This window comes from Arachis ipaensis, chromosome B10, assembly GCF_059453495.1.
Source record: "Arachis ipaensis isolate K30076 ecotype BB chromosome B10, ASM5945349v1, whole genome shotgun sequence".
NCBI classification, from domain to species: Eukaryota; Viridiplantae; Streptophyta; class Magnoliopsida; order Fabales; family Fabaceae; genus Arachis; species Arachis ipaensis.
The window spans coordinates 148,785,879-148,809,974 of NC_142435.1; the positions used below are offsets into that span (position 1 = coordinate 148,785,879).

General features: G+C 37.0%; 3 protein-coding genes across 4 annotated transcripts in view; 1 reads left to right on the forward strand and 2 right to left on the reverse strand.

The window, feature by feature from the left end:
* LOC107622947 (G-type lectin S-receptor-like serine/threonine-protein kinase At1g34300) overlaps nt 1-10,076 on the reverse strand; it is a 194,659-nt gene extending 184,583 nt beyond the window's left edge. The window contains exons 1-3 of one of the 2 annotated variants that reach the window (XM_088486638.1): nt 8,972-10,076; nt 8,102-8,746; nt 6,789-7,760 (exon numbers count right to left, since the gene is read on the reverse strand). In XM_088486638.1, coding sequence (XP_088342764.1) covers nt 6,800-7,760; nt 8,102-8,746; nt 8,972-9,798 — 2,433 coding nt within the window. In that variant the 5' untranslated portion in view covers nt 9,799-10,076 and the 3' untranslated portion in view covers nt 6,789-6,799. Of the gene's footprint in view, nt 1-6,682; nt 7,761-8,101; nt 8,747-8,971 lie in introns of those variants that run through there. The other variant, XM_016325029.3, reaches the window with a different exon arrangement.
* SDS (Cyclin family protein) lies at nt 59-5,712 on the reverse strand. Its single transcript, XM_088495185.1, has 7 exons — nt 4,645-5,712; nt 4,312-4,479; nt 2,248-2,414; nt 1,463-1,591; nt 945-1,122; nt 279-323; nt 59-88 (listed from the first exon to the last, which is right to left on the reverse strand). The coding sequence occupies exons 1-7, from the start codon at nt 5,710-5,712 to the stop codon at nt 59-61; spliced, it is 1,785 nt and encodes a 594-aa protein (XP_088351311.1).
* Nucleotides 10,077-10,984: 908 nt separating the features above from the next.
* LOC107621218 (uncharacterized) lies at nt 10,985-13,107 on the forward strand. Its single transcript, XM_016323252.2, has 4 exons — nt 10,985-11,216; nt 11,297-12,232; nt 12,290-12,705; nt 12,757-13,107. Exons 1-4 carry the CDS (start codon nt 11,012-11,014, stop codon nt 13,105-13,107), a joined length of 1,908 nt encoding a protein of 635 aa, XP_016178738.2. The 5' UTR covers nt 10,985-11,011.
* Nucleotides 13,108-24,096: the final 10,989 nt, after the last annotated feature.

Sequence of the window (24,096 nt, forward strand, 5' to 3'; positions counted from 1 at the left end):
ACAATCGTAAAAAACTGAATTGTTCAGCGGATGTTGCTCCATGCCAGTTAGAATGTTGTCATAGATAGCGTATTAACCACTGTAGGCTCTGTAGAGAAGTGAAGATAACACTAAGTTTCTTGTTAAGGACATCAAGGAATACCAAAAAATCAACAATAGGAGAAATCAAATGTTAGTAAATGAAATTATTAATTTCAAACTGATTGCTGTCTGGGCTTTGATTTCTTGCCATATGAAATTAAGTGACTAACAGAATATAACAAACCGGGTTACCATACCTGCATGCATTCATGCAAATTCTCATCTTTTGATCTTACGTGCATCTGTAAAATCATAAGATTAATTACTTACATGACATTCTATTCACAATTTCTCTACTTGATGGCGGCTTCTATGGAAAATAATACAGCCAAAAGAAAAGATGAAACATTTAACTTTCACAAATAATAATAATAATAATAATAATAATAATAATCAATAAATAAATAAATAAATAAATTTTGTGAGTTAACGATTTAGAAGTCAAAGGAGATAGGGAAATAAATTCAGATACACTCCTAGTCCTTCTCTTTCTTTCCAGAATTTCGACTCAACATACACCCTGAACTAAAATTATGAAAAGCAAAATATATATGATTCCGAATTCAACCAGCAAAACCTAATCAAATTGAAACGAAAATATAATGACAAAAAAAGTATAAAAACCAAATTACAAATTTATATAGATTGTAAAAACTATGCTGTAAACCGCTAAAAGAAAAATGACCAAATAAAACAGGAATTCATGATAGCGTATCTGCCCTTAGCATATATGTATAAAATTAAACATGCCGTGTGGCATATATGATATAACGTTAAAAACTTAAAATTCATTCGGCGACTATATTGACGCATTAAAGATTCAAATAAAGAAAAGCCTAGAGTTCTGTAGCAATAGTGATTACCCCTATGACTCTGTGGAAGGCATTTTGATCCACTTCGAGACAAGCCAGGATTACAATTGCTGCAGCAACTGTTGAGGGCCAGTAGCATAGCTGCTCCTCAGCTGATAGTACCAGAACTGCCAGCGACTTGACCCTCCTCTCCACAGCTGCATTAACTTTAGCAGCTTTTAAGTAGAACCTGTAGAATTTAACAACCTTGGGTAAAATAAGTATGATAAAGGACCAAGTGGAACTCTAGTCTCTATTTCCTTCTGAAGTTGCTGGGAGTTACAATTTTTAAGACGGTGTAAGTTCTTAGGACCAATATTTGCAGCTTTATTGGTGAATAATACACTAAAAGGAAACAGAAAAGAATTGGAGTTATAATTACATATGCATAATGTTTCACGGAAATTTTCTTCATTTTTGGCTTTGTTCAAACCCTGAAACTAATAATCTCCATATTATTTTAACTTTTATACAAAATATTATATAATACACCTGCTGTGATAATATAAAGAAAAAGTTATATGTTTTACCACAAGAAGTTGTAGATGGTCGGAATGAAACACTGGAACTTAAGCACTTCCTGCACCACCCATTCCATAGCAACCACCTCGCATCTACTGTACACATTACTTCCAATATAAAAATTCTTTTGCTCCACTCTGTAATGTCCACACACAGTTGAAGTTATCATTATAGACTAGAAACGGAACAAAAGACTTCGCAGTTAAATGAACTCAAGGACAGGCTAGCCAAAAAGAAAAGAATAAAAAAAAGTAATTTGAGCAGGAGAAACTAATGGGTTGCAATCTGCTTGAAGAGGAGACACATCAATCACGACAAACCCTGCTGATGTAGCAGAGCCAAGCTACTGAGCTAGTGTCTGTTATCTATATCCGTTCCAATTTGAGCCAACTAATTAATCCAGTTTATTTTCCATTAAATTTTTTGTGTGGAATACTATACTCATATCATGTAGTCATATATTACAAATAATTATTAGCTTGGTATAGAACAAAGTATGCAATCGAATATTTGATCTAGGACAATTCCCGTATATTCTTCGATAATAGTACTATCATGACTAAATTATTCAAAATTATGACACAGTTCATGATTAGTGATAGTATTAATGCATACAGAAAATTTATGTAGTTTTGCTCATGTAATTTAAAAAAGAAAATGTGATGAAAAATATTATACTGGATTAAATCCTGGTTCAATCACTTCACCTGCGGGCAGCTCAGAAACAGTCACAGAAACAAATTAACACGATTCGTTTCCCCAGAAAGAAATAGAAAAGGACTCAATGATGAACCTGCTATATTGCTGGTTTTCTTCGATCCTCGTGGCTAACGTGAGGCAAGCGATCCCAACAATCTGAAGGTTTCTCTTGACTTTAAAATATCCTTTGCTTAAGAAACGGTCAAGGAGGCTGACTCCAAGAAACATCGTCTCTTGCCGAAGCTGTTTTCGATAAGATTGCTGCCCATTTATGGAAAATTTCTTAGTTAAAGCATTTCAAACAAAATGAACCAGCAATTCAAAGCCCAACAACGTTTCCATAAAGCTATGCTTTTTGGTTTTTTTTCTATCCATATAGAGTAAACTCTTTAGAGTGCTAAGTATGAAGAAAATTAAGTGTTCTCAATCCTCTCTAACACAACAATTCCAGTAACCACTTTTGTTCTCTCTCAATCTTCTCTAACAGAACAATTCTTTAACCCCATTATTCTTTTTTTTTTTGTGAGCCAAAAATTAATTACACAAAAAATATATTATTACATGTATAAAGTAATAAATAGTTAAATACCTAAAATACAAAAAGAACCAATAAATATTTAAAATGCATTCACGATGATAATAATAATAATAATAATAATAACAACAATCTTACATGTACATTAATAAACAACACATGTATTTATACACAAGTATACGATAACTGATTTTAGAAGTTAATTTTAATGTAAAAATAATATTTTTGTAATAATAATAATAATAATAATAATAATAATAATAATAATAATAATAATAATAATATACTCGTTTTCTACTATAAAATTTCTATCGCTATTCTTTTGGTCACAAAAGAAATTGCATAAGTTTTGTAGTTTACAAGCACACATGCACTATCATCTTTTTTTTTTTTTATCATTTTAACTACATTTTTTTTTATAAATATAAATATATCTAAATGTAAATTCATAATATTAACTTTAAAAAAATACAATTTGAAGCGCTAGTAAATAATTTATATATTTATACATATATAATGAACATAATGTTTTATATCTATTTTATATATATCCACAGACCATATAATAAGAAATGACTTTTGTAAAATTATTATTTTTCTAAACTAATATCTATACGGCTATACCAATATATTATCGAACTTGGTAATTTTCATAGAGGGATGACGTATGTTTAATGTAGTAACTCCATTCATAAATAATAACTAGTTACACTATCTTTCAATTATGTATCATTATTATATCATACAAATTAAAATATGTACGAACTTAAACTCAATAATAAAATGATATAATTAAATTATGGTGACACCAAATTATAATTCATTGACAATTTTTTTTTTTTCAATGCGGTTTCAACTTTTTCAGTACTATTAATTCTTCTCTCTTTCTCTTCTTCTTGACCTTAACGCCTTTGGGTCGATTACTAGCTAGCTAGAGTTTGACCGTTAAGAAAGTACGGTTGCTCCTGCTATATATACGGTTGATATTTCTACTTCAACAACCATATATAGCCATAGCTACAAGCTAAACGCAAAACTGTCTTGGGAGTTGGAAGAACCCAAACCGCCCACATGCATGCACGAATACGAGAAAAGTGGATGCATGCATTAAACCAGAATCTGACGTGTCACGAGACGATTGGATTATACTGATGAGGTTCTCCAATGCTCTTACCGTGCAGAATGTTCACTCTAACTGAATCAAGTTTAGAGTCTTCACCTTTCCATCGTGTTCTTTTAATTTTTCGCAACCGAAAATACAGTGTAACAAAATAAAAAGCACGACAGAAACAAACAAACAACAAGCAAATAATAAAAAAAGCATGAGCAGTTCTTAACTTCTTTTCAAAGGCAATCCATTAATTTGTTGAGGAAAAAATAGAAATAAAAACGATAACAGAATTAAGAACATAATGATCATCACCACGGAACTGTTTTTCAAATCTATACTAAATTTAGTTGAATACTACATTATTAAACTATATATATCCAGGTGCTATATTTAGATTAACAAGACGAAAATGATAGCGTTCTATTTAATATAATTTACTTTTCAGATATGATGTTCAAAACTTCAAATAACATAAGTGTAATACCAAAAAACAAAACAAAAAAAAAACTAACCTCAACGATCCAGTGTACCATTTGAGAGCGTTGCTGAATCACGAGGTCCCCGAATTCAGTGGTAGAAAAATAGCTATCTGTATAATTCCACAGAAGAACTTGCTTCCTCTCCCTCTCTCTCAGCATCAGGTAGCTTTCTTCTTCGTCCAAATCATCGAACTTCACAAACTAAATTCAGAAAATCAAGACACAAGAAAAAATAAATAATTAAGAACTTCTCATATGACTAGAACAGAACCGAATATTAAAAAATATAATAACTGATGAGTTTGAGCTCTGAAGAAGCTGAAACACGCAAACATTTATTATTACTACCTTGGAATGAATAGGAACGACCTCATCTTTGACGCTGGAAGAATTATTGTTGAATGGAGAAGTTATAATTAGCGTGGTGAACTCGTTACGGAACTGAAGAAATAACGAGTGAGTTGGAGAAGGAGTTTCACCAACGGATCCCTGCGAGAATTGGCTTCCTGAATCAATGAATAGCGACGGAGTGTAATCAGAAAGCTCAAGTTCTGAACACTCAGGGAAGCTGAACATCTCTGAGCGAAGATCGGAGAGCACAGTTCCCTGACTCGAATAGTACTCTGACTCATCGTCTTCGTCATCTTCGTCTTCGTTGGAATATGAGAATCGCAATTGCTCCGTGCAATTGAGATCGGAGCTATTCGTACTTTGATTGATCTTCGATTTTGCTATCAAATCAACACAGTTACTATCATCCTCGCGGTGGTTTCTCGAACCTTGAGAGAATTCTAATTCCGATTCTCTGTTTATCTTGCAGATTGATATGCTCTTTCCCTCCTCAAACGACGTCGCACGAGCACCAGAGGAGCTAAACGAAACGACGTCGTGATTGTTCTTCGTTTCCGACGACGCTTTCAAATTTCGGTTACCGGACTTTGCATCCTCGCAAGTGATCTCAGATTTCGTGCATGCTTCGGAGAATTCATCGTTTCGTCTCTCCTTTTCACTTCTGAACTTCAGAATCAAGCTCCTGCTCCGTTCGCGAACTCTGTCATTGGAGTCCACACACGAAGACTCCGACACTTCACTTTCATTTTGCTTCCCGAATCTTCGATTTCTCGATATTTCGCATTGCAATTTCTCGCTCGATTTGGAGCAACCTCCATTTCCGGCGAAAACAGCGGAAGCTCTGCTCGAGTTACACGAAGCTTCGCCGCCGGCAAAGTCGTCAGAGCAAGAATCAGAATCCATTGATTTTCCGGAGAAACAAGGATTTTCTCTGGAAGCATTGAATCTAGTGGAAACAATAACCACCGGTGAGATCTGGCACCGTCGCCGGCGAGGGAGGTTTGACCGAAGCTTCTTTCCAGTGATTTTTGGTGCTGGCTCAAGATTATGCTTACGCTTCGATCTTCTGAGTGTGGTTGTCATTGGTGTTTGGTTACTGAGAAAACGCAGAGAAAGTGAAATTTGATTGTTAGTTGTTGACTGGAGAGGGAGAGTGAAGGAACGGTTATGGAAGTTCGTGGGAGAAAGGGATGAAAGAAAGTGAGAGTGAGTATTTATATGGTGCGGTCCTACATAGTGCGTTTTCCGTGCACCACGTCCATACATGCCAAGTGACGTGACTGAATTAACACTTGTATTTACGATACCGTTTGAACAAAATCAATTTTTTTACAAATAAAATTCTCGGCATGAAACTTTTTCTCCTTCCTTTTTCTAAGTTAGAATTCTATTGATGTGACTATTAATATATACCTTAAGAAAAAAATGTGTATCAAAATTCTCGCAATTCATTTATTCATTTATATATATATATATATATATATAATGAATTAATATGTCCAAAATTATTTATTTAAACGAAGGTAGCAAGAATAAAACAAATAAAATCCAACAGCAGACACTATATATAGACAAAATATATCAAATTACTTGAACACAAAATTATTAATAAAATGGTACATTAATAGATATTTGCACTATTAATTATTTTTTTATTTCTCACAGTGTTTTTAGCTTGGTAAATCAATGACTAATTTATCGCAAATCGATGAAACTCGAATCCCTTAATTGAAGAGAGATGCATGACTAATGTTGTTGCTAATGGATTGCATAGGAGGATTTGTTGTTATTGTTGGTTTGTACTTTTGTAGAGATGCATGACTAATTGATTGTGTAGCAAAACCACTTTTAATCTTCATATTTTAATCTATTTAGCTCCACCATTGTAAGGGAGTGTTGACCATTTTTCAATCAAAGATTAAGGAAAGAAAAACAAAGACATGCTTAGATTTTCACTATCATGTATATTTATTGTATATATATATATGATTAAGTAATCAAATTCAATAGTTGAAATAACTATTTAAGTACTGGATAAAAAGTTTTTGCACAGTTTATTTGGGAAAAAAAAGCTTATTATTATGCTTGCATAAAACATAAATAGCCATGCCCATGAAAAATGTAAAAAAGACAAACATTTGATGAGTTTTAGAAAATACAATCATCCCATCTACTCTTCCCCAAGGAAGAACACGGTGGGCTTCTTGGGATCAGTAATCTCCACAGTTCCTTCCAACATCTTAGCCACTTTCCCCATTGTAGGCCTCAACTCAGGCCTATCCTGAAGGCACCACATAGCAGTCTTCACCATCCTATTAACCATTTCAAAATGGGCCCTTGTATCATACATTTCCCTAATATGACCATCAAGAATGTCCTCGACCCTCATTTCCTTGAACATCTTATCGAAAGCCCAACCTGGAAAGTACCACTCATCACTTCTAACCATAGACTCAGGACTCTCAAAGTTTCTAACTCCACTCACAAGCTCCAACAACACCATTCCGAAACTATATACATCAGCCTTTGATGTTATTGGATCCGCAGTAATCCATTCAGGAGCCATGTATCCCGGAGTACCCCTCCTCTTGGACATTGTTACCATATCCTCTTTTTTCCTTAACTTAGCGAGTCCAAAATCCGATATCTTAGGACAAAAGTCATCGCCTAGAAGAATATTTTCGGGTTTGATGTCGCAGTGTAGAACCCATTCCAAACACTCTTCATGCAAATATGCAATAGATCTGGCTACACCAAGAGCAATTCTATACCTCATATTCCAATCCAAAATAGGCTTCTCTTGCTGTGTATTTGAGTCGCCTTTTTTAGAATTGTTCAACCTGAAGAGGTACTTGTCCAATGAGCCACCAGGGATGTACTCGTACACGAGAATTCTTTGTCCTTTCTCCGCACAGAATCCCCATAGTCGAACCAAATTGAGGTGGTGCATTCTGGCAATGATGGTCACCTCGGCCCAGAACTCCGCGTCGCCACCTGAAACGTTTTTCAAGACTTTGACAGCGACGACGCGGTGGTCTGGCAACTCGCCTCGGTAAACCGCCCCAAATCCACCTCTTCCAATGAGGTTGGAAAAATCATTGGTTGCGGCCTTGAGCTCAGAGTAAGTGAACCTATTATCCATTGATACAATAAATTAAACGGGGAATACTAGGTAAACAATGATGATTTTGAACAATATGAACAACTACCAATTACATTAAAATACACTACACTCTAATTTAATGCTACTAATTAAATTTAAGATTAATTTACTCTTTTAACCATATTAATTCACATTATTTAAAAATATTGTTGATTTCCTATACTTTTCTTAAATTAATATACAGCCATGGTAATATATTAATCTGCCAGAATTTGTCTTATTTAACCTTAGTTAATAAGGTAAGTACTGGTTGTTTTTGGTTAATTTTTTTTTTACCAAACATTTTCGAAATCTATAACCAAAGTATACCTTTTGGGGCCACCAGCAGGTAAGAGTTCAAGGCCTAAAGTAGTGGCCATGTCCCTGTATTTGATGTATCTCTTTAAGAAAGACCAGAAGAAAGCCACACCAGAAATAAGCTCTGCCGCAAATAGCGTGCAGATTATGATGATGTTCCTCGTGGTGGCGTTCGAGTCCTTCGGTGGCAGCGGCAGGCTTATCCTCACCGGGCAACTCGTTTGCATAACCTCCGTCAGCCCAACGAAATTGGAGCTTTCTTCTGATTCTGATTCATCTACTTTGATGAACAACGCGGTCTCGGTGCCCGGTGACCAGTAACCGTATTGAAGCTCTTTACCGATTAGCGGAACGCAGAAACCTGATCCGTCGTACTTGAATCCGAATCCCAAGCAGTTGGGGTTTGTTTTGCAGGTGGCTTCGCAGACAGAGAAATTCTGGGAGCCGCTTAACTGGTTCATGGTGCTGCCGTCGCCGGAGACTGTGTAGTTCACGTAATCGAGCCTGATGAAGCCGGTGTTCTTGGAGAGTGGTTTCTTCCGTGTGCAGCCACGGTCGGGAACACCGTTGTTTGCGGCGAACCCGGTGGGGCAAACACAAGAAGTGGTAGTCACGTTCAAACCATCACTTGTTACGCAAATAGCATAAGAACCGCACCTATATTAAAAATTAATCAATAAAAATAAAAAATCTTTTTTATATCTATAAAATTTTTTAAAAAAATATACATAAAATAATATAAACTTTAGTAATTTCTTTTTCTAAAATAATTTACTTTTGACAATCATGTAACTAATTGTTTATTTGTAAGTATTTAATGGCGTACACATCACGTGTACTAGTGAAAGTCAACTATTTGTGAATAGAATCATAGAAACGCACCTTCCTTTGACATGGCACATTTCCCATATCGCTCTCCACACAACCTTCCACTGATTATTCTCTTCAGGATAGAAGCTATAGATCTTTAGATTCCCATCGTCATCGAGCACCAGTTTCCGGAACCTGTTGTCACCGTAATCCGAGGTGAGGAACGAGTTACCTTGCATATTCATCATCCCCAAATTATCCATGTTCAAGAACGGACTCGGCGTCGTGTAGTATTGCTCGTTGTTCGAAGCAAGAACAAGAAACGAAGAGTTAACGAACTTGAATCTCCCGTTGTTAGATACAAGCTCGGTTGAGTTGACGTCTTGATTGGGAAGGATAGTGTTGGTAGCGTCATCGAAGCTGTTCGAATCTCCGAATTTCAAGTTTCCGTCGTCGGTGAGAACGAGTTGAATCGTTGATGCGTTGTTCGATTGGGAAGAAGATGAGCGGTTAGGGTTAACAAATAATGGGAGACCGTTGAGGAGGATTTGATTATTGGTGGTGATTTGAAGCGAAGATTTGGAGGTGAGGTTGGTGGATGTGGCGTTCCAAACGATAGGGTTTGAAGATTGGGGAACTTTGGCGAACGAAACGGAGAAGGTGAAGTGGTTTGGGGAATTCGGAAGGGGGAAGAAGCCAGCAGTGAAGTTTCTGTTTGGTGAGATAAGGAATTTGTTCTGAGTTGGACTCCATGGAGAGTCTGAGCTGTTGAATGAAGAGAAGGTTACTCGTTGGTTTTGGCTTTGTGCAATTGAAGGGTGAAGATTGAAGAGGAAGATGAAATTGATGATGAAGAAGAAGAAGAAGGAGGAGGAGGAAGAGAATGTGGTTAGAGACATGGTGGTTGGTTTTGTTTTCTGGGTTTGTGAAGTTGTGAGATGGAAATAAATTATATCAATTTTCTAGTTTTTGATTGGTTGGATAATGAATTATTGAATGGCGGCTTTGTGTGTGTTTGTTTTTGTCTTGACTGTGGAAGGTTGACTTGCAAATTGCTGGTGTCAGTGCTTTTATGGTCTTCTTTCTTTCTTTCTTCCTTTGTTCTTCTATCACGGTATCACCCACTTGTATCTCATCTTTCCACACCTTAAGCCATCCTTTGGTTCAAAGAAAAAATGAAAAGGGAAAAAAGTGGGTGTCAAGAAAAGGCTCATTAATTTAAATATGGAAAACATTATGGTGTATTAGCTGAAAATGGAGCAACTGTGTGTATTACACAAAGATGGACGTGTCAGATGGAGGTACAATACGCAGGAGGCGTGTTGCATCAACCACGTGGGGGGCGTGGAGGCTACGTGGCTCGATCTGGTTGGGCCAACATGGCAGCACGCAGGGGGCGTGCTGACGTGGCGATCACTGGTTGGCGGAGAAGGGGAAGCACGCAGGGGGCGTGCTGAGTCAGCACGCAAGGGGCGTGCTGACGTGGCGATTACTGGTTGGCGGAGAAGGGGAAGCACGTGGGGGGAGTGCTGACGTGGCGAACATGCATTGGTCCAAGTATGCAACACGTGGGGGGCGTGCTGAGTCAGCACGTGGCGGGCGTATTAAGTGCACCTCTCTATATAAGGCAGAGTCCGGTAGTATTTTGCATACTGAAGAAGATTTGAGTGTGTTTTGAGTGTTCTTTGAGGATATTGTTAGTGTAATGGAGGGCACCGCAAACTTGGTGGTGTATCGCAACGGTGAGATAATACATAATACTCATGAGGGAGTGAGGTTTGTGTCCCAGAATCCGTTTTCGTTTGTGGTTCCGTGCACGATGACGTTAATGGAGCTGCAGAACGGCCTCTGTCAAAGCATGGAAAACGGTACATTAATGAGAGTGAGCAGAATTTTGTATCGAAATCCGATTGTAGTTTTTGGTGGTCTAATAAGTTTGATGCCATGCCGATCACTGATGAAGCGAGTATGCAGAATATGTTTCAAATTCATCGGCATACTCAGATGCGACACCCACAGATTGAGTTGTACGTTGAGTTTGAAACTGTAGAGGCAGTAGCGGTTCAAAACGATATAGACATACATGATGATAGAGCTGCAGTGTACGAAGGAATGAATAGTGATAGCGAAGAGGACTTCGAAGCCACTTATGAGGCCGGCGACGAAGATGAGGATGGTGATGTGGGAGTTGAGGCAGCAGCAGAGAATGTAGTAGTTCATCCGTCGAGCAGTCAACCGATGGACGTTCCACCTTTTATGCGTGAGTTGGATCTCGAGGCCATGCATGCCCCCGAGTTTCCGGAATATGCAAACATAGGTACGTGTTGACTAAATAATAAGTTTTTGTTAGTTTATACGTTGGCTCTAGGGTTAAATGATGATTTTGACTTTCTGTAGGCGCTGCTGATCCTGAGGACGGAGAGTTCCGGATTGGAATGGAATACAGTAGTAGAAAGTCGGTCGTCGCATCAATTAGAAATTTCACTATATCTAAAGGAGTTGACTATGAGGTGTATGAGTCTGAGTCACAGACGTTCTATGCAAAATGCAAGATGTACGGGCGTGGATGTGATTGGCTTATCCGAGCCAGCTTGATACGGAAAAAAGGCTGTTGGGAGATACATAGATACAACGGAAGGCACACGTGCACGATCGGAACGATTTCACAAGATCATTCCAAGTTGGACTCAGATACAGTTGCTGAGGCTATAAGGCCATTGGTCGAGACGGACCCAACCATCAAGGTGAAATCTATAATTGCAGAAGTCCAATCGATGTTCAACTATACCATCAGTTACCGAAAGGCTTGGTTGGCAAAGCAGAAGTCAATAGCCAACATTTTCAGTGGTTGGGAGGATTCTTACCAAGCCTTGCCATGGTGGCTCTCGATCATGGTGCAAAAGATGCCTGGTTCAGTTGTCCAAATAGAAACACGACCATTGTACAACGGGAATGAAGAGGCACAAGGTGTAAAAATACTGCATCGTGTATTTTGGAGTTTCACTCCATGCATTAGGGCATTCAGGCATTGCAAGCCCCTGGTTCAGGTTGACGGCACACACCTATACGGAAAATACAAAGGTACACTTCTAGTCGCTGTTGCACAAGATGGGAACCAGAACATTGTGCCTATCGCCTTTGCCTTGGTGGAAGGGGAGACAGCTGATGGGTGGCACTTCTTTCTCAGAAATCTGCGAACGTATGTTGTTAGAAAAGACGGGATGGGTATGATCTCAGACCGGCATGAGTCAATACGGGCAGCAGTTAATCGTTCCGGTGGTGACTGGCAACCTCCAAGAGCATGGTGGATGTTTTGTATAAGACACATCGGCAGTAACTTCCTAAGGGCATTCAAAGTTCCTCACTTGTAGAAGCTTGTTGTCAACATAGGGTATTCAAGAACGGTGGAGGAGTACAATATCAATTATAAGAGGTTGGAAGAGCGAGGCGAGGCATATGTCAGGTGGTGCGATGCCATCGGACTCAGACATTGGGTATTGGCATTCGATGAGGGACATCGATGGGGCCATATGACAACGAACCTTGTCGAGTGCATTAACTCAGTGTTGAAGGGTGCCCGTAATCTACCTGTGTTGCCGCTGGTCCGAGCAACATATTATAGGTTAAATGAACTCTTTACGCGAAAAAGTGCCGAGACTCATGAACGCAAGCGTGCTGGATATACGTACTCCGCATTTGCGCAACAGCGGATAAAAGCAAGTATGCAACAGGCTAGGAATATAGTTGTGCACCGCTTTGATAGACGAAATAAGGTGTTTGAGGTGCGCGAAATGACTACTGAAAAGGTGTTAGTTGTTGATCTTGCGTGACGGACGTGTGGCTGTGGACACTTTCAGGTTGAACGAATATCATGTCGCCATGTTATTGCTTGCTGTGCTAACCAGCGTCTCGATTGGCAGTTGTATGTGCATGATGTGTACAAGATGAAGGAAGTTCGTAAGGTTTATAGATTTGAGTTCACACTATTAGGAGATCCCGAGACATTGCCTGCTTATGAGGGACCGACATTGGTCGCTAATCCCGCCCTGAGGCGAACGTCTAAAGGCAGGCCCAAGCTGACCCGATACTTGAATGAAATGGACTCACGTGACATGCGTGGTCATCGGATATGCCGTCTCTGTGGTGCTCAGGGTCATAGTCGGAGTAGGTGTCCACAGCGTGCTGGACCGAGTGGTACTGGTTCATAGTTTAATATGGTCATGTTTGTACTTTTTAATTTACCATCATTTTGTCAGTTGATGCTTTTGAAATCAGACATGTTTGTATTTTTCAGATGAAGTCTATCTATTGATAATTTAATTTCTACTTAATATTCTCATTAACTGATTTACTTAAGTTAATATACAAAAAAAGAACTACGGGTTACATAAGTTAACAAACCAAACATTAAACATGAGTTATCTTAACTTAATTCTGAAAATAAAATCTAGATAACCTAAACCGAAGCTCACTTCTTTCCAGCTAAGTAGTTCAGTCCCTTACCCATAACGCCCAGACCGAACCGTGATGGAGTATACCTATCAGGTGGATTTCGCTCCGTCCGTAGGTCATATGGGTGACCTCGAACTGAGTCATCCACCCCTGGAGCTCCCGAACCACCTGCCTCTGTAGGAGCGGCCGACCCACCTGTCTCTGTAGGAGCGGCCGACCCACCTGCATCTGTCGGAGCGGTCGACCCGCCTACCTCTTCTGGAGTGGATGATCCGGGCTTGAACGTGTCAAGAACTGCGTATGCCCGCTGACGATGGATAAAACCACTATCACATGACGTACTCCCTGACGTGTGGTCGGTAGTACGACCCAGCAAACCATGAGCCATATCAACTGATGCCCTATGTGGATCAGCTGACACCGACAGTGAAGTGATACCACTAAAATCTGACCAGCCACCCAAACCAGCGTTGGTCCAATGCTGTAGTTGCTGATCTCCGTGTCCGCCGCTGGAGAAGTCAAACCAACCTGTACCGGACGGAATGGTAAGTATGGGATCATGATGCTGGCTGGACTGACCGTGGTCACTGTGCAGAAAATGGTGGCTGCTCTGAGCGTGGTGGCTGTGCTGAGAGTGATGAGAATGGTGGCTGCCCTGAGCGTGGTGGTTGTGCTGAGAGTGCTGAGAGTGGTGGCTATGCTGAGAGTGCTGAGAATGGTGGCTGCCCTGAGTGTGATGGTTACCATGACTGTAGGCCGGTGGCTGTGGTATATAGTAAGGAATCGGCGCAAACACTGCATGCTGTGGGGCGGGTGGCTGTGGGACAGGTGGCTGTGGGGTAGGTGGCTGTGGATCATGAGTAACGTACTGCGTCAATCTCAACAGATGTCTATAAGAGCGTACGTACCAATCCCAGTACTCCACCGTCGGTAAAAAATCCCAGGTCGGAAGGGGGTGCTGATCCCGCAATCGACTGTGCCGCCTGTTGGCCCACTTCTCTATCCATGGCCCATGCAAAACTGTCCAGTCATGAAGCTGCACTCCACGTAGAACGATGCAATGCTGATCAAGTGGAATATCCCTTGCTGCCCGCGGAGGAGGTTGTGCATATCCAAACTGTCGCATCACTCGGTCCGCAGGGTGCCACTCGACACACTCGAACGACAACAATGGAGCAACGATGTCACACACCTCAAGATGGGGATGCAACTCGTCCGGAACGATCAATCCGTGGTACGGCCGCCACTCAAACTGCCACAGTATTATTGGCATATTAGAACCGTAACAATAATGGTTGGAAAAAAGGAACAGAAAAGCCATAACTATTTACCTCCTGCATGTAGTCTATATCATGCCTGAATGTCTCTACGGTCTTGGATAACCATGCTGTGGTCCGTTCCGAATGACTCCACCTGACACATTATTAATTGAAAAAATTTAAATAACTCACCATATCTAAAACATGCATCATGAATATAACACACGACTAAAATAAGACTTATTACCTCCTGGCAACTGATATCTCGGCCGGTGGAAGGGTTTGTCTCGGTACGGGAGCAAGACACGGCATTCGCTCTCATGCCCAAACAAACAACTGATTCAGAGGGCCATCCATCTCCTTTGTATCATATCGTGATGTACGGCATAGTGCTCTGTAAAGATGCACGAGACATGCTGCCCCCCAACTATAAGTATGGATCTGCTCGAAATCGCGAAGCAATGGTAGATATTTCGCATGGGCATATGCGGTCGACTTGTCCGTGAATAGGGTCGACCCTAACAAACAGAAAATATGAGCGACATCCTCCAATGTCACTGTAACCTCACCGATCGGCAATACAAAGCTGTGGGTTTCAGGCCTCCACCTTTCAACCAGAGCATTTAGCATGAGGTGAAATCCTCTTATGATTCCAATTCTAGAGACGTGGAAGAATCCCGTGGCGCGTAAGTAGTTCTCCACCATCGGATTCCACGTCTGTGACGGATCCAGTTTACGTACCAACAAATTCCTGTTAGGCTGCATCAACAAAGATATATATTACATTAATTAAATAATAATCCTTATAAATATTTTAATAAACATTAACATATTTATGCAATAACAATATTTAATAATATTTATCTATTACATATTATTTAATAATTTTTATTTTATCAAATTATTTATTTTTTTAATTTTTTAGTAACAATATAATATAATATAATATAATATAATATTTATCTACGTATTATATTTAATAATTATTTATTTTTTCAATTTTTTAATTATAATATAATATACTATTTTAATAACAACATAATATAATATACTATTTTATAATATAATATATTATTTTTTTAATAACAATATAATATCATATACTATTTTTACTTACTCATACGCAACATATATTTTTTTACAAAGTCAAAATATTTTTTTTTATTCTTCAACTAATAACAAAAATTATAACAAATTATACATCTTATTATTATTATCAACGTTTATTTTATAAAAATTATTGTTATATTCTTAAAATATTTATAAATTACACAATAATATTCAAATTACAAAATATATATGCATAAAAAAATATAAAAACATAAAAAATAAAATAAACTTTAAATACAGCAAAAAAAAAAATTATTCACTTACATAAATAGGATGATCCAAATAGTTGATAATATGTTCTTCAAGCGCCAGATAATTACGTACCATTTTTTTTAATCTTTAAAACTAATATATTTTTTCCTTCGACCTACACTAACACAAACACACACTGACTTCCTTTTTTCCTTCTCTCTTATATTGGCTTCAGCTCAATAGGAGGAAAAGAAGAAACACTTCATTGCTGCAATGAAGCTCACCGAATGCATATATATATATATATATGAAGGTCTCAAACTGGTGCTGGTTTCTGGGGTGGGGGTTGTCCCCTGCATGCAGGCAGGACTGGCAACACGCCCTCCGCGTGGTACTTTCAGCGGCATTGGAAGTCTGCGCAACTCTGCTGCGTTTCACGGTCTTCCATGTACCACGCCCCTGCGTGGTGAGTCACCCAACGTACCACGCCCCCCGCGTGGTGAGTCAACACGCCTCCCTCGTGTTGCTGGCGTGCTGCCACCTCGCTCTCCCGCGCAGTCACCACGCCCCGGCATGTTGAGGGTGAGCTCCACCCATCGGCAATTCCCCTCCTTGGCCAATATCCAGCCAATACACCAACATGCAGTCCATAAAGAAAATAATTTCCGTCAAGAAAATGGAGAAGAAAATTGGTTTGGTTGACAAGGAAAATGGAGAGAAAGAAAAAGTGTATATACTATATAGATCTCAAATTTAAAATTTTCTCACCTCAATTATTGAAAAACTGAGAGTGGGACGAATGCATCAAAGTAAATTATAATTATATCCTTTATTAAAAGACAAAATATTCAAATGAAAAAGGTCAATATTTTTTATTAGAGAAAAGGACAAATAGGTCCTGACTTTTTGTCTCGCGGATATTTTTGTTCTTGACCATTGAAAAATACTTTTAAGTCCCTGACCTTCACAAAACTTGGACGGATCAATCCCTGACGGAGGCATTTGGACGGATCAGTCCCTGACGAAGGCATTTGGACGGAGGGACTGATCCGTCCAAGTTTTGAGAAGGTCAGGGACTTAAAAGTATTTTTCAATAGTCAGGGACGAAAATGTCCGCGAGACAAAAAGTCAGGGACCTATTTGTCCTTTTCTCAAAGTATTTTTCAATGGTCAGGGACGAAAATGTCCGCGGGGCAAAAGGTCAGGGATCTATTTGTCCTTTTCTCTTTTTTATTAAACTCTTCCACCTTATTCCATGACAACAATAAAGACGTCTCACGGCCCACAAATTCAGCCCACTAGAATACACAAATTCAATTATAATTTTAGCCTTTACCTTATCTTTATCTTATCTTTATTTGCTTTTATCTTTCATTGGCCAATACTCTATATATATTTAGTTTTACCTTCATAATTTAATACAATTCAATCAATCAATCAACAATCAATAAAATTTTCTTCATCTTTTCTTTTCTTTTCCTATTCTTTCATAATTTTATTAAAGAATAAGAAAAAGAACGTGTAGCAAGAGAAGTGCGTTGTGAACAAATTCGTGAGAATGAGTGACATTGAAGCAGTTGCATCCCTCAAAAGAGGAGCAGAGGCTATAGAGTGCCGAAAGGAAAAGAAGCAGAAGATGAGGAGGACCATGGACTTGAAAGCATCTCGCCAATGTTCTATCATTCTCAATGTTTTGTCCTCTCACAAACATGGATGGCTTTTCAATCAGCCGGTGGATCCTGTTTTGTTCCAAATCCCTGATTATTTTGATATCATAACACATCCCATGGATTTAGGCACAATTAAATCCAAGCTCGAGTCAAATAGCTATCCTTTCATGGAGGATTTTGTGGCTGATGTCAGATTGACCTTCTGTAACTCCATGATATACTATGCCCGTGGTGATGAAGTTTATAAAATTGCAATGGAGCTCAGCCAAATATTTGAGGGTAAATGGGAAGAGTTTGAGAGAAGTTTGAATTGTGAACAAGATTTTGGAAAAAGTATGAATCAAGAAAATGATACCTTATCCAACAAGCCACCTCAAAGACTTGCGAGAATTTGTTACACACCAACTTTTAGTGCTACATTCAGAGTGATTCCAAGAGGCATGCACAAAGGATCAAGAGGACGTGTACATAAATCTGGTGCTAATAAACTGGAAAGACGAGGCAATCGCAACTCACATTTGCAGAAGAAATCTGATGCTGATTCTATTGAGAGAGCTAGGATTGAGGCCCAAACTAAAGCTGCTGAAAAAGAGTTTAAGAGACAGGAAAATATAGAAAGAGAAGTTGCCATTGGATTAGAAAAGATTAAGATAACTGCTGACGAGAAAGATAAAAGCCTGAAGGAACTTGAAATGCTATCTCCTCAATCCCCAGGTAGTAAAATTGCACCCAGATTGGGCCAGCTTAGTTTATTTGACAAAAATTATAATAATATGCAGATGACCAGATTTTGAATGCAAGGAAGAGATGATCCTTAGTTAAAGTACTCTTTAGCCATTTTATTTATTTGTACATTTTTTTATAGTTTAAATTTGAATGTTGGTGGATTTGTGTGTCTATGGATATGAGTAAAGCATATGCAAGTTCTCATATGTGACTTGCATTTAAATGCATCTTAATCAAATGCCTACTTTCCTTTCCTTCTTTTTAGATACCTCAATTTTTTATTTGGTAGAATACATAAATTCAATTATAATTTTAGTTTTTATCTTATCTTTATTTTATTTTTATTTGTTTTTATCTTTCATAGGCCAATACTATATATATATATATAGTTTTACCTTCATAATTCAATACAATTCAATCAATCAATCAACAATCAATAAAAATTTCTTCATCTTTTCTTTTCTTTTTCTATTCTTTCACAATTTTATCATGGTATGAGAGCCTTGATATCCTCCTTGAAGAGGATACATAAGCTATCATCTTTCTGGTGATAAATCACCTTACTTCTTTTTCAACCTCTTCCCACGATGAATAATCAATCTTTTAATTTAGCTCAGAATCCAACCAATCTCTATTACATTCATCCAAGTAAAAATCCAATATCCGTCTTGGTTACACCTGTTCTAACAGAAAACAACTATCATTCATGGAATAGTCACTATGGCATGTCTGCGCCTTCTTCCGGCAGTTTCATCTGCACTCTTCCGGGAGTTTCGTCTGCATTCTGTTTCAGCAGTCATGTCTGCATTTTGTTTCAGCAATTTAATCTGCATCTGTTTTAGTAGTTCCATCTGCACTCTTGTTGCGCTCCACGCGCCCTCTTTTATTGCTCTCTACGCGCCCTTTGAAGACCAATCTTATTGCGCCATACGTGCCCTCCGAAGATCAATCTCATTGCGCTCTACACGCTTATTTTTTCTTTCTTCTTTTTGTTTTTTTAAAGATCGCTGCTCAAGCAAAGCATCTCCTTTTATATTTTTGCCGGCAGCTGTAGCTCCGCTGCACGCATCTCCCTCTGCGTCACCACGTTAGACGGGTCTTCCTCAACAATTTCATCGGAACTTATCCAGGATGGTGGATGGAAGATGTCAATAATCTTGCCCTTAGCCACCAAAAATGTCCAATTCCATACACTCATTCCGACATTGCCAAACACGCATTCTCAAAAACAAGATTCAGTTAGTCTTCCAGTTGATCCCTCACCTATACCCATTGACCTAACTCCATCTAATTCTTTATTTTCTCCAACAACCTCTCCTTCTTACTCACTGTCGTTTCCTAACCAAGTTGAACTCATGACCACCGAATCTCTTTCAACACACACACCCATCTCTCCTTCCGCACTAGACACCAGTCCACCATCACGTCCTCATCCTCCGTCACCCTCTTCACCACCTAAGCAACCCCATCCTCGTCATTCCGACCGGCCTCATCGACCTCTAGCATATCTCTCTGATTACTTGTGTAATTCCTCTCTCATCTCTACAAATCAATCTTCCTCAAAGTGCAAGTATCCTTTATCTTCAGTCATGTCTTTTTCTTCTCTTTTATCTTCACATAAAAAGTTTCTTTTATCTCTACATTTTGATGTTGAGCCAAAGTCTTTTAAGGACGCCAATCAACACTCTAATTGGCGTAGTGCTATGAAAGATGAGTTGGATGTACTTGAGCTGAACAAAACTTTGCGTTTTGTTGATTGCCCTGCAGAGGTTAAGCTGGTTGGCTGTAAATGGGTCTATCGCATCAAACGCAAACCTGATGGTTCAGTTGATCGATATAAAACACGTCTTGTGGCTAAAGGGTTCACTCAAACTGAAGGTGTTGATTTCTTGAAAATTTTCTCCCCTGTTGTGAAGCCTGCCACCATCAGATTAGTTTTGGCATTGGCCTCTATGAAGCATTGGCCCATACATCAGTTGGATGTCAATAATGCTTTCTTGCATGGGGATCTTTCTGAGGATGTTTATATGACTTTGCCATCCGGATTTACATCACCTCAACCGAATCAATGCTGTAAGCTACTAAAGTCACTGTATGGTTTGCGACAATCTAGTCGTATGTGGTATGACAAACTTTCTCATCTTTTGCTATCTCATGGATATCAGCAGACCTCATCTGATTATAGTCTATTTGTTAAATTCATTGGTGATCAAATTTCTATCCTTTTAGTCTATGTTGACGATATTGTTAACACTGATAATTCCATTTATGAACTTGTTGCCATTAAGTCTATTTTGCACCAACACTTCCGAATTAAAGACTTGGGCCCAATAAAATATTTTTAGGGTATTAAGGTTGCTCAATTAGTGAAAAGAATTTGCTTATCTCAGAGAAAATATTGTCTTGATCTTTTGGAGGATTCTAATTTATTAGGTGCTAAACCTGCCTCTGTTCCAATGGATAGTACCACAAGACTATATCAAGACAAAAGTCTCCTGCTATCTGATTCTTTTGTATATCGCCGTTTGGTTGGCCGTCTTATCTATCTCACCACTACTCGACTGGACATCATGTATGCCACTCAACAATTAAGTCAATTCATGGCATCTCCTACTGAACCTCATCTTCAAGCTGCCAAGCATGTGTTACGATATCTGAAAACTAGTTCCGACAAAGGACTTTTTTTTCCAAGGAAATTAGAAATTCAGTTTCTCGACTTCAGTGACTCTGATTGGGCCGGATGTCCTGACACTCGGCGATCTTTAACAGGTTATTGTTTCTTCTTAGGCAATTCTTTAGTCTCTTGGAAGACCAGGAAACAAACCACCATTGCCCATTCATCCATGGAAGAAGAATATCGTACACTTGCCAACACAACTTGTGAACTTCAATGGATGCTAAATATGTTACAATTTTTACGCATCTCTCCTATTCGCCCACCAGTTTTATATTGTGATCATCAGAGTGCTTTTCATATTGCTGCTAACCCAGTTTTTCATTAACGGACCAAGCATTTAGAGGTTGATTGTCACTTAGTTCGACAAAAAGTTCAAGCTGGAGTGATGAAACTTATCCCAATTCCCTCTTCTGGGCAACTAGCTGACATCTTCACCAAGCATTTGTCTTCTCGATCCTTCCATCTTAATCTGAATAAGCTTAGTGTTCTTGACATCTTTCATCCTCCAGCTTGTGGGGGCGTATTAAACTACTATTCCACCTTAGTCCATGACAACAATAAAGACGTCTCACGGCCCACAAATTCATCCCAACAGAATACACAAATTCAATTGTAATTTTAGTCTTTATCTTATCTTTATCTTTGTCTTATCTTTATTTGCTTTTATCTTTCATATGTCAATGCTCTATATATTTAGTTTTACCTTCATAATTCAATACAATTCAATCAATCAATCAACAATCAATAAATTTTTTTTCTTATTTTCTTTTCTTTTTCTATTCTTTCACAATTTTATCATTTTTTAAAACTAAAAAGTTGATAAAATAATAAAGTAAAATAGTATGACATATATTTCGTAAAATTTATAAAAGTAATTAAGTAATAGTGATTAACCCACTTTATCATTTTATTAAATTTTTTATTTCATCATTTTATTAAATTTTTTATTTCGTAGGATCAAAATTCAAAAAAATAATTCATATATAAATATATCATAAATTATATTTATATTTAATTAATTATTATTTTAATAATTTGTATTACATTTGTTTTGATTATTAAACTTAAATTTAGTAAATTTATTTTATTAAATTTCTTTTTATTTTTATTTAAAATAATTAAAGAAAGTATGTTTATATATATTATCATAACATGGATATATATGACATTCCAAACTTTTTCTATTTATTTTATTAGATATATTAAATATAATTTTAGTTTTTTTTTTTTAATTTTCTCCTCAAACAAACATATAAAAAAGAAATGTTTTTTAAATTTTTTTCTTCTCTTATTTTCTTTAATTTCTTTCCTTTTTCTTTCTTTTCATTTTCTTCTTTTAACCAAACAAAGCATTAAATTTCATGAAGTTTATTTTTATAACCAAACAAAGCATTAAATTTCTTTTCGTTTCTATAAGCTACCTGCATGCTATAAAGGTTTTTTTTCCCCTTATATATAATGAAGTTGATTAAAATCATACTTATTATTCTATGTCAAGTGATAAAAATTTAGAAGGGAACTCATAAATTTAAACAATCCTTTTTGAGAGATTTAATGCTCCTTTTACAATTTCTACATCTCAAGCCCATTAGTTATGCTAGATAAGAACAAGTGAATTTCATTAAAGAAATGAAAATTAATTAAATAAATTATTGCCCATTAAAAATTCTAAAAATATATAATTAATGTTAATATTGCAAGTGTGAGAAATAGTAAAATTAGTTTCATATTGAAAAAAATAAGGAAGAGTGAAGAGTTTTCTTATTTTATATTATCTCACTTGATTTCTTCCCGAAATTTCTTTAGTGGTCGAGAACTCCTCACGGTGGCTAAATAATTAATTATTATAAAAATATTAAGAGAATTATTTGTGGTAGGCATAGTGACGAGTCTTTTATTCTTGAAAGTGTTGTCAATTATGATTTTTGTAATGAGTCTTCTACCAAAGATTTTCTATATCCCTCACAATTTTTAGAAACCCCCACAAAACAGAAATGATTTTTAGAAAAAGTCACGAAATATTATTTAAAACATTATTTACAGAAAAAAATAAAAATAGACTGATTTTTTTTGCCTTGAAAAATACATACGTTGGGAATGAAAATCTCTTATTCTTATAGGCCGTGTTATTTGGTCACATTAAGTTACTACTAATAACGACCAAGACTATTGACCGAATATATAATTCAAACCTAATAATTATTGTAAAGAAAAATTAAATAAGAGAAGTGTGACAAATTGACAATAACAATTTTGAATGTAATCATAGACTATCCCTTTCAAAGTCGAATGTCTAATTTTGAATTTAGATTTTTTATTCATTAATGTGTAGTTATATAATTTTGTTTTATTCTAGTTTACAAAGTTTATAACTAAAATTTTAGGTGTACAAGCACCAATATAATTATTACTAGAGAATGTTTTGTCATCTTTATTGAGTTAAAAGTTTTGCATAGTTTTTTGGTAAAAATAAATAGGATTAGATTGGTTATTTACTCAAAAACCTTTTTTTAAACAAGCTTTTACAAATGAAGGTGTGTTATTGTTAAACTTAAACTTAAATCATTTTTGTTATTTTTTTGTTCATTTTCCTATTTTGTTAAACTTAAACTTAAACAAGTTTTGGAGAACTGAATACTCAGTTGGCACATTTGGTTTTGGTCCAAGTTATTTATTGGGAATGGTGTTGTGATAAGAACGAATTGAATGCCCATTTATGAAATTAGGTGGCTAATCTTTTCTATACTAAATAAATAACTTTTCAAGACAAATTTAAAATTAATGAAGGTTGAAATCAAAAGTTTATCACCTGTATAAATAGTAGAAGTAACAATTAAAACAACACACACAATAACAATCAATAACAATATTTTTTTTCTCTCTTTACTCTTCTCTCTCTTTACATACAATATTACTTATATTAGTAATATATATATATATATATATATATATATATATATATATATATATCACTTTTATTATATCAAGATAATTATATTAGTGAACATTAATACTATAATTTTATATTTTTTGATTTTATATTTATATCTTTTTTATTTATTTATTTTACAACAGATGGATATTTTCGGAATTTATTTTATTAGGGTGATA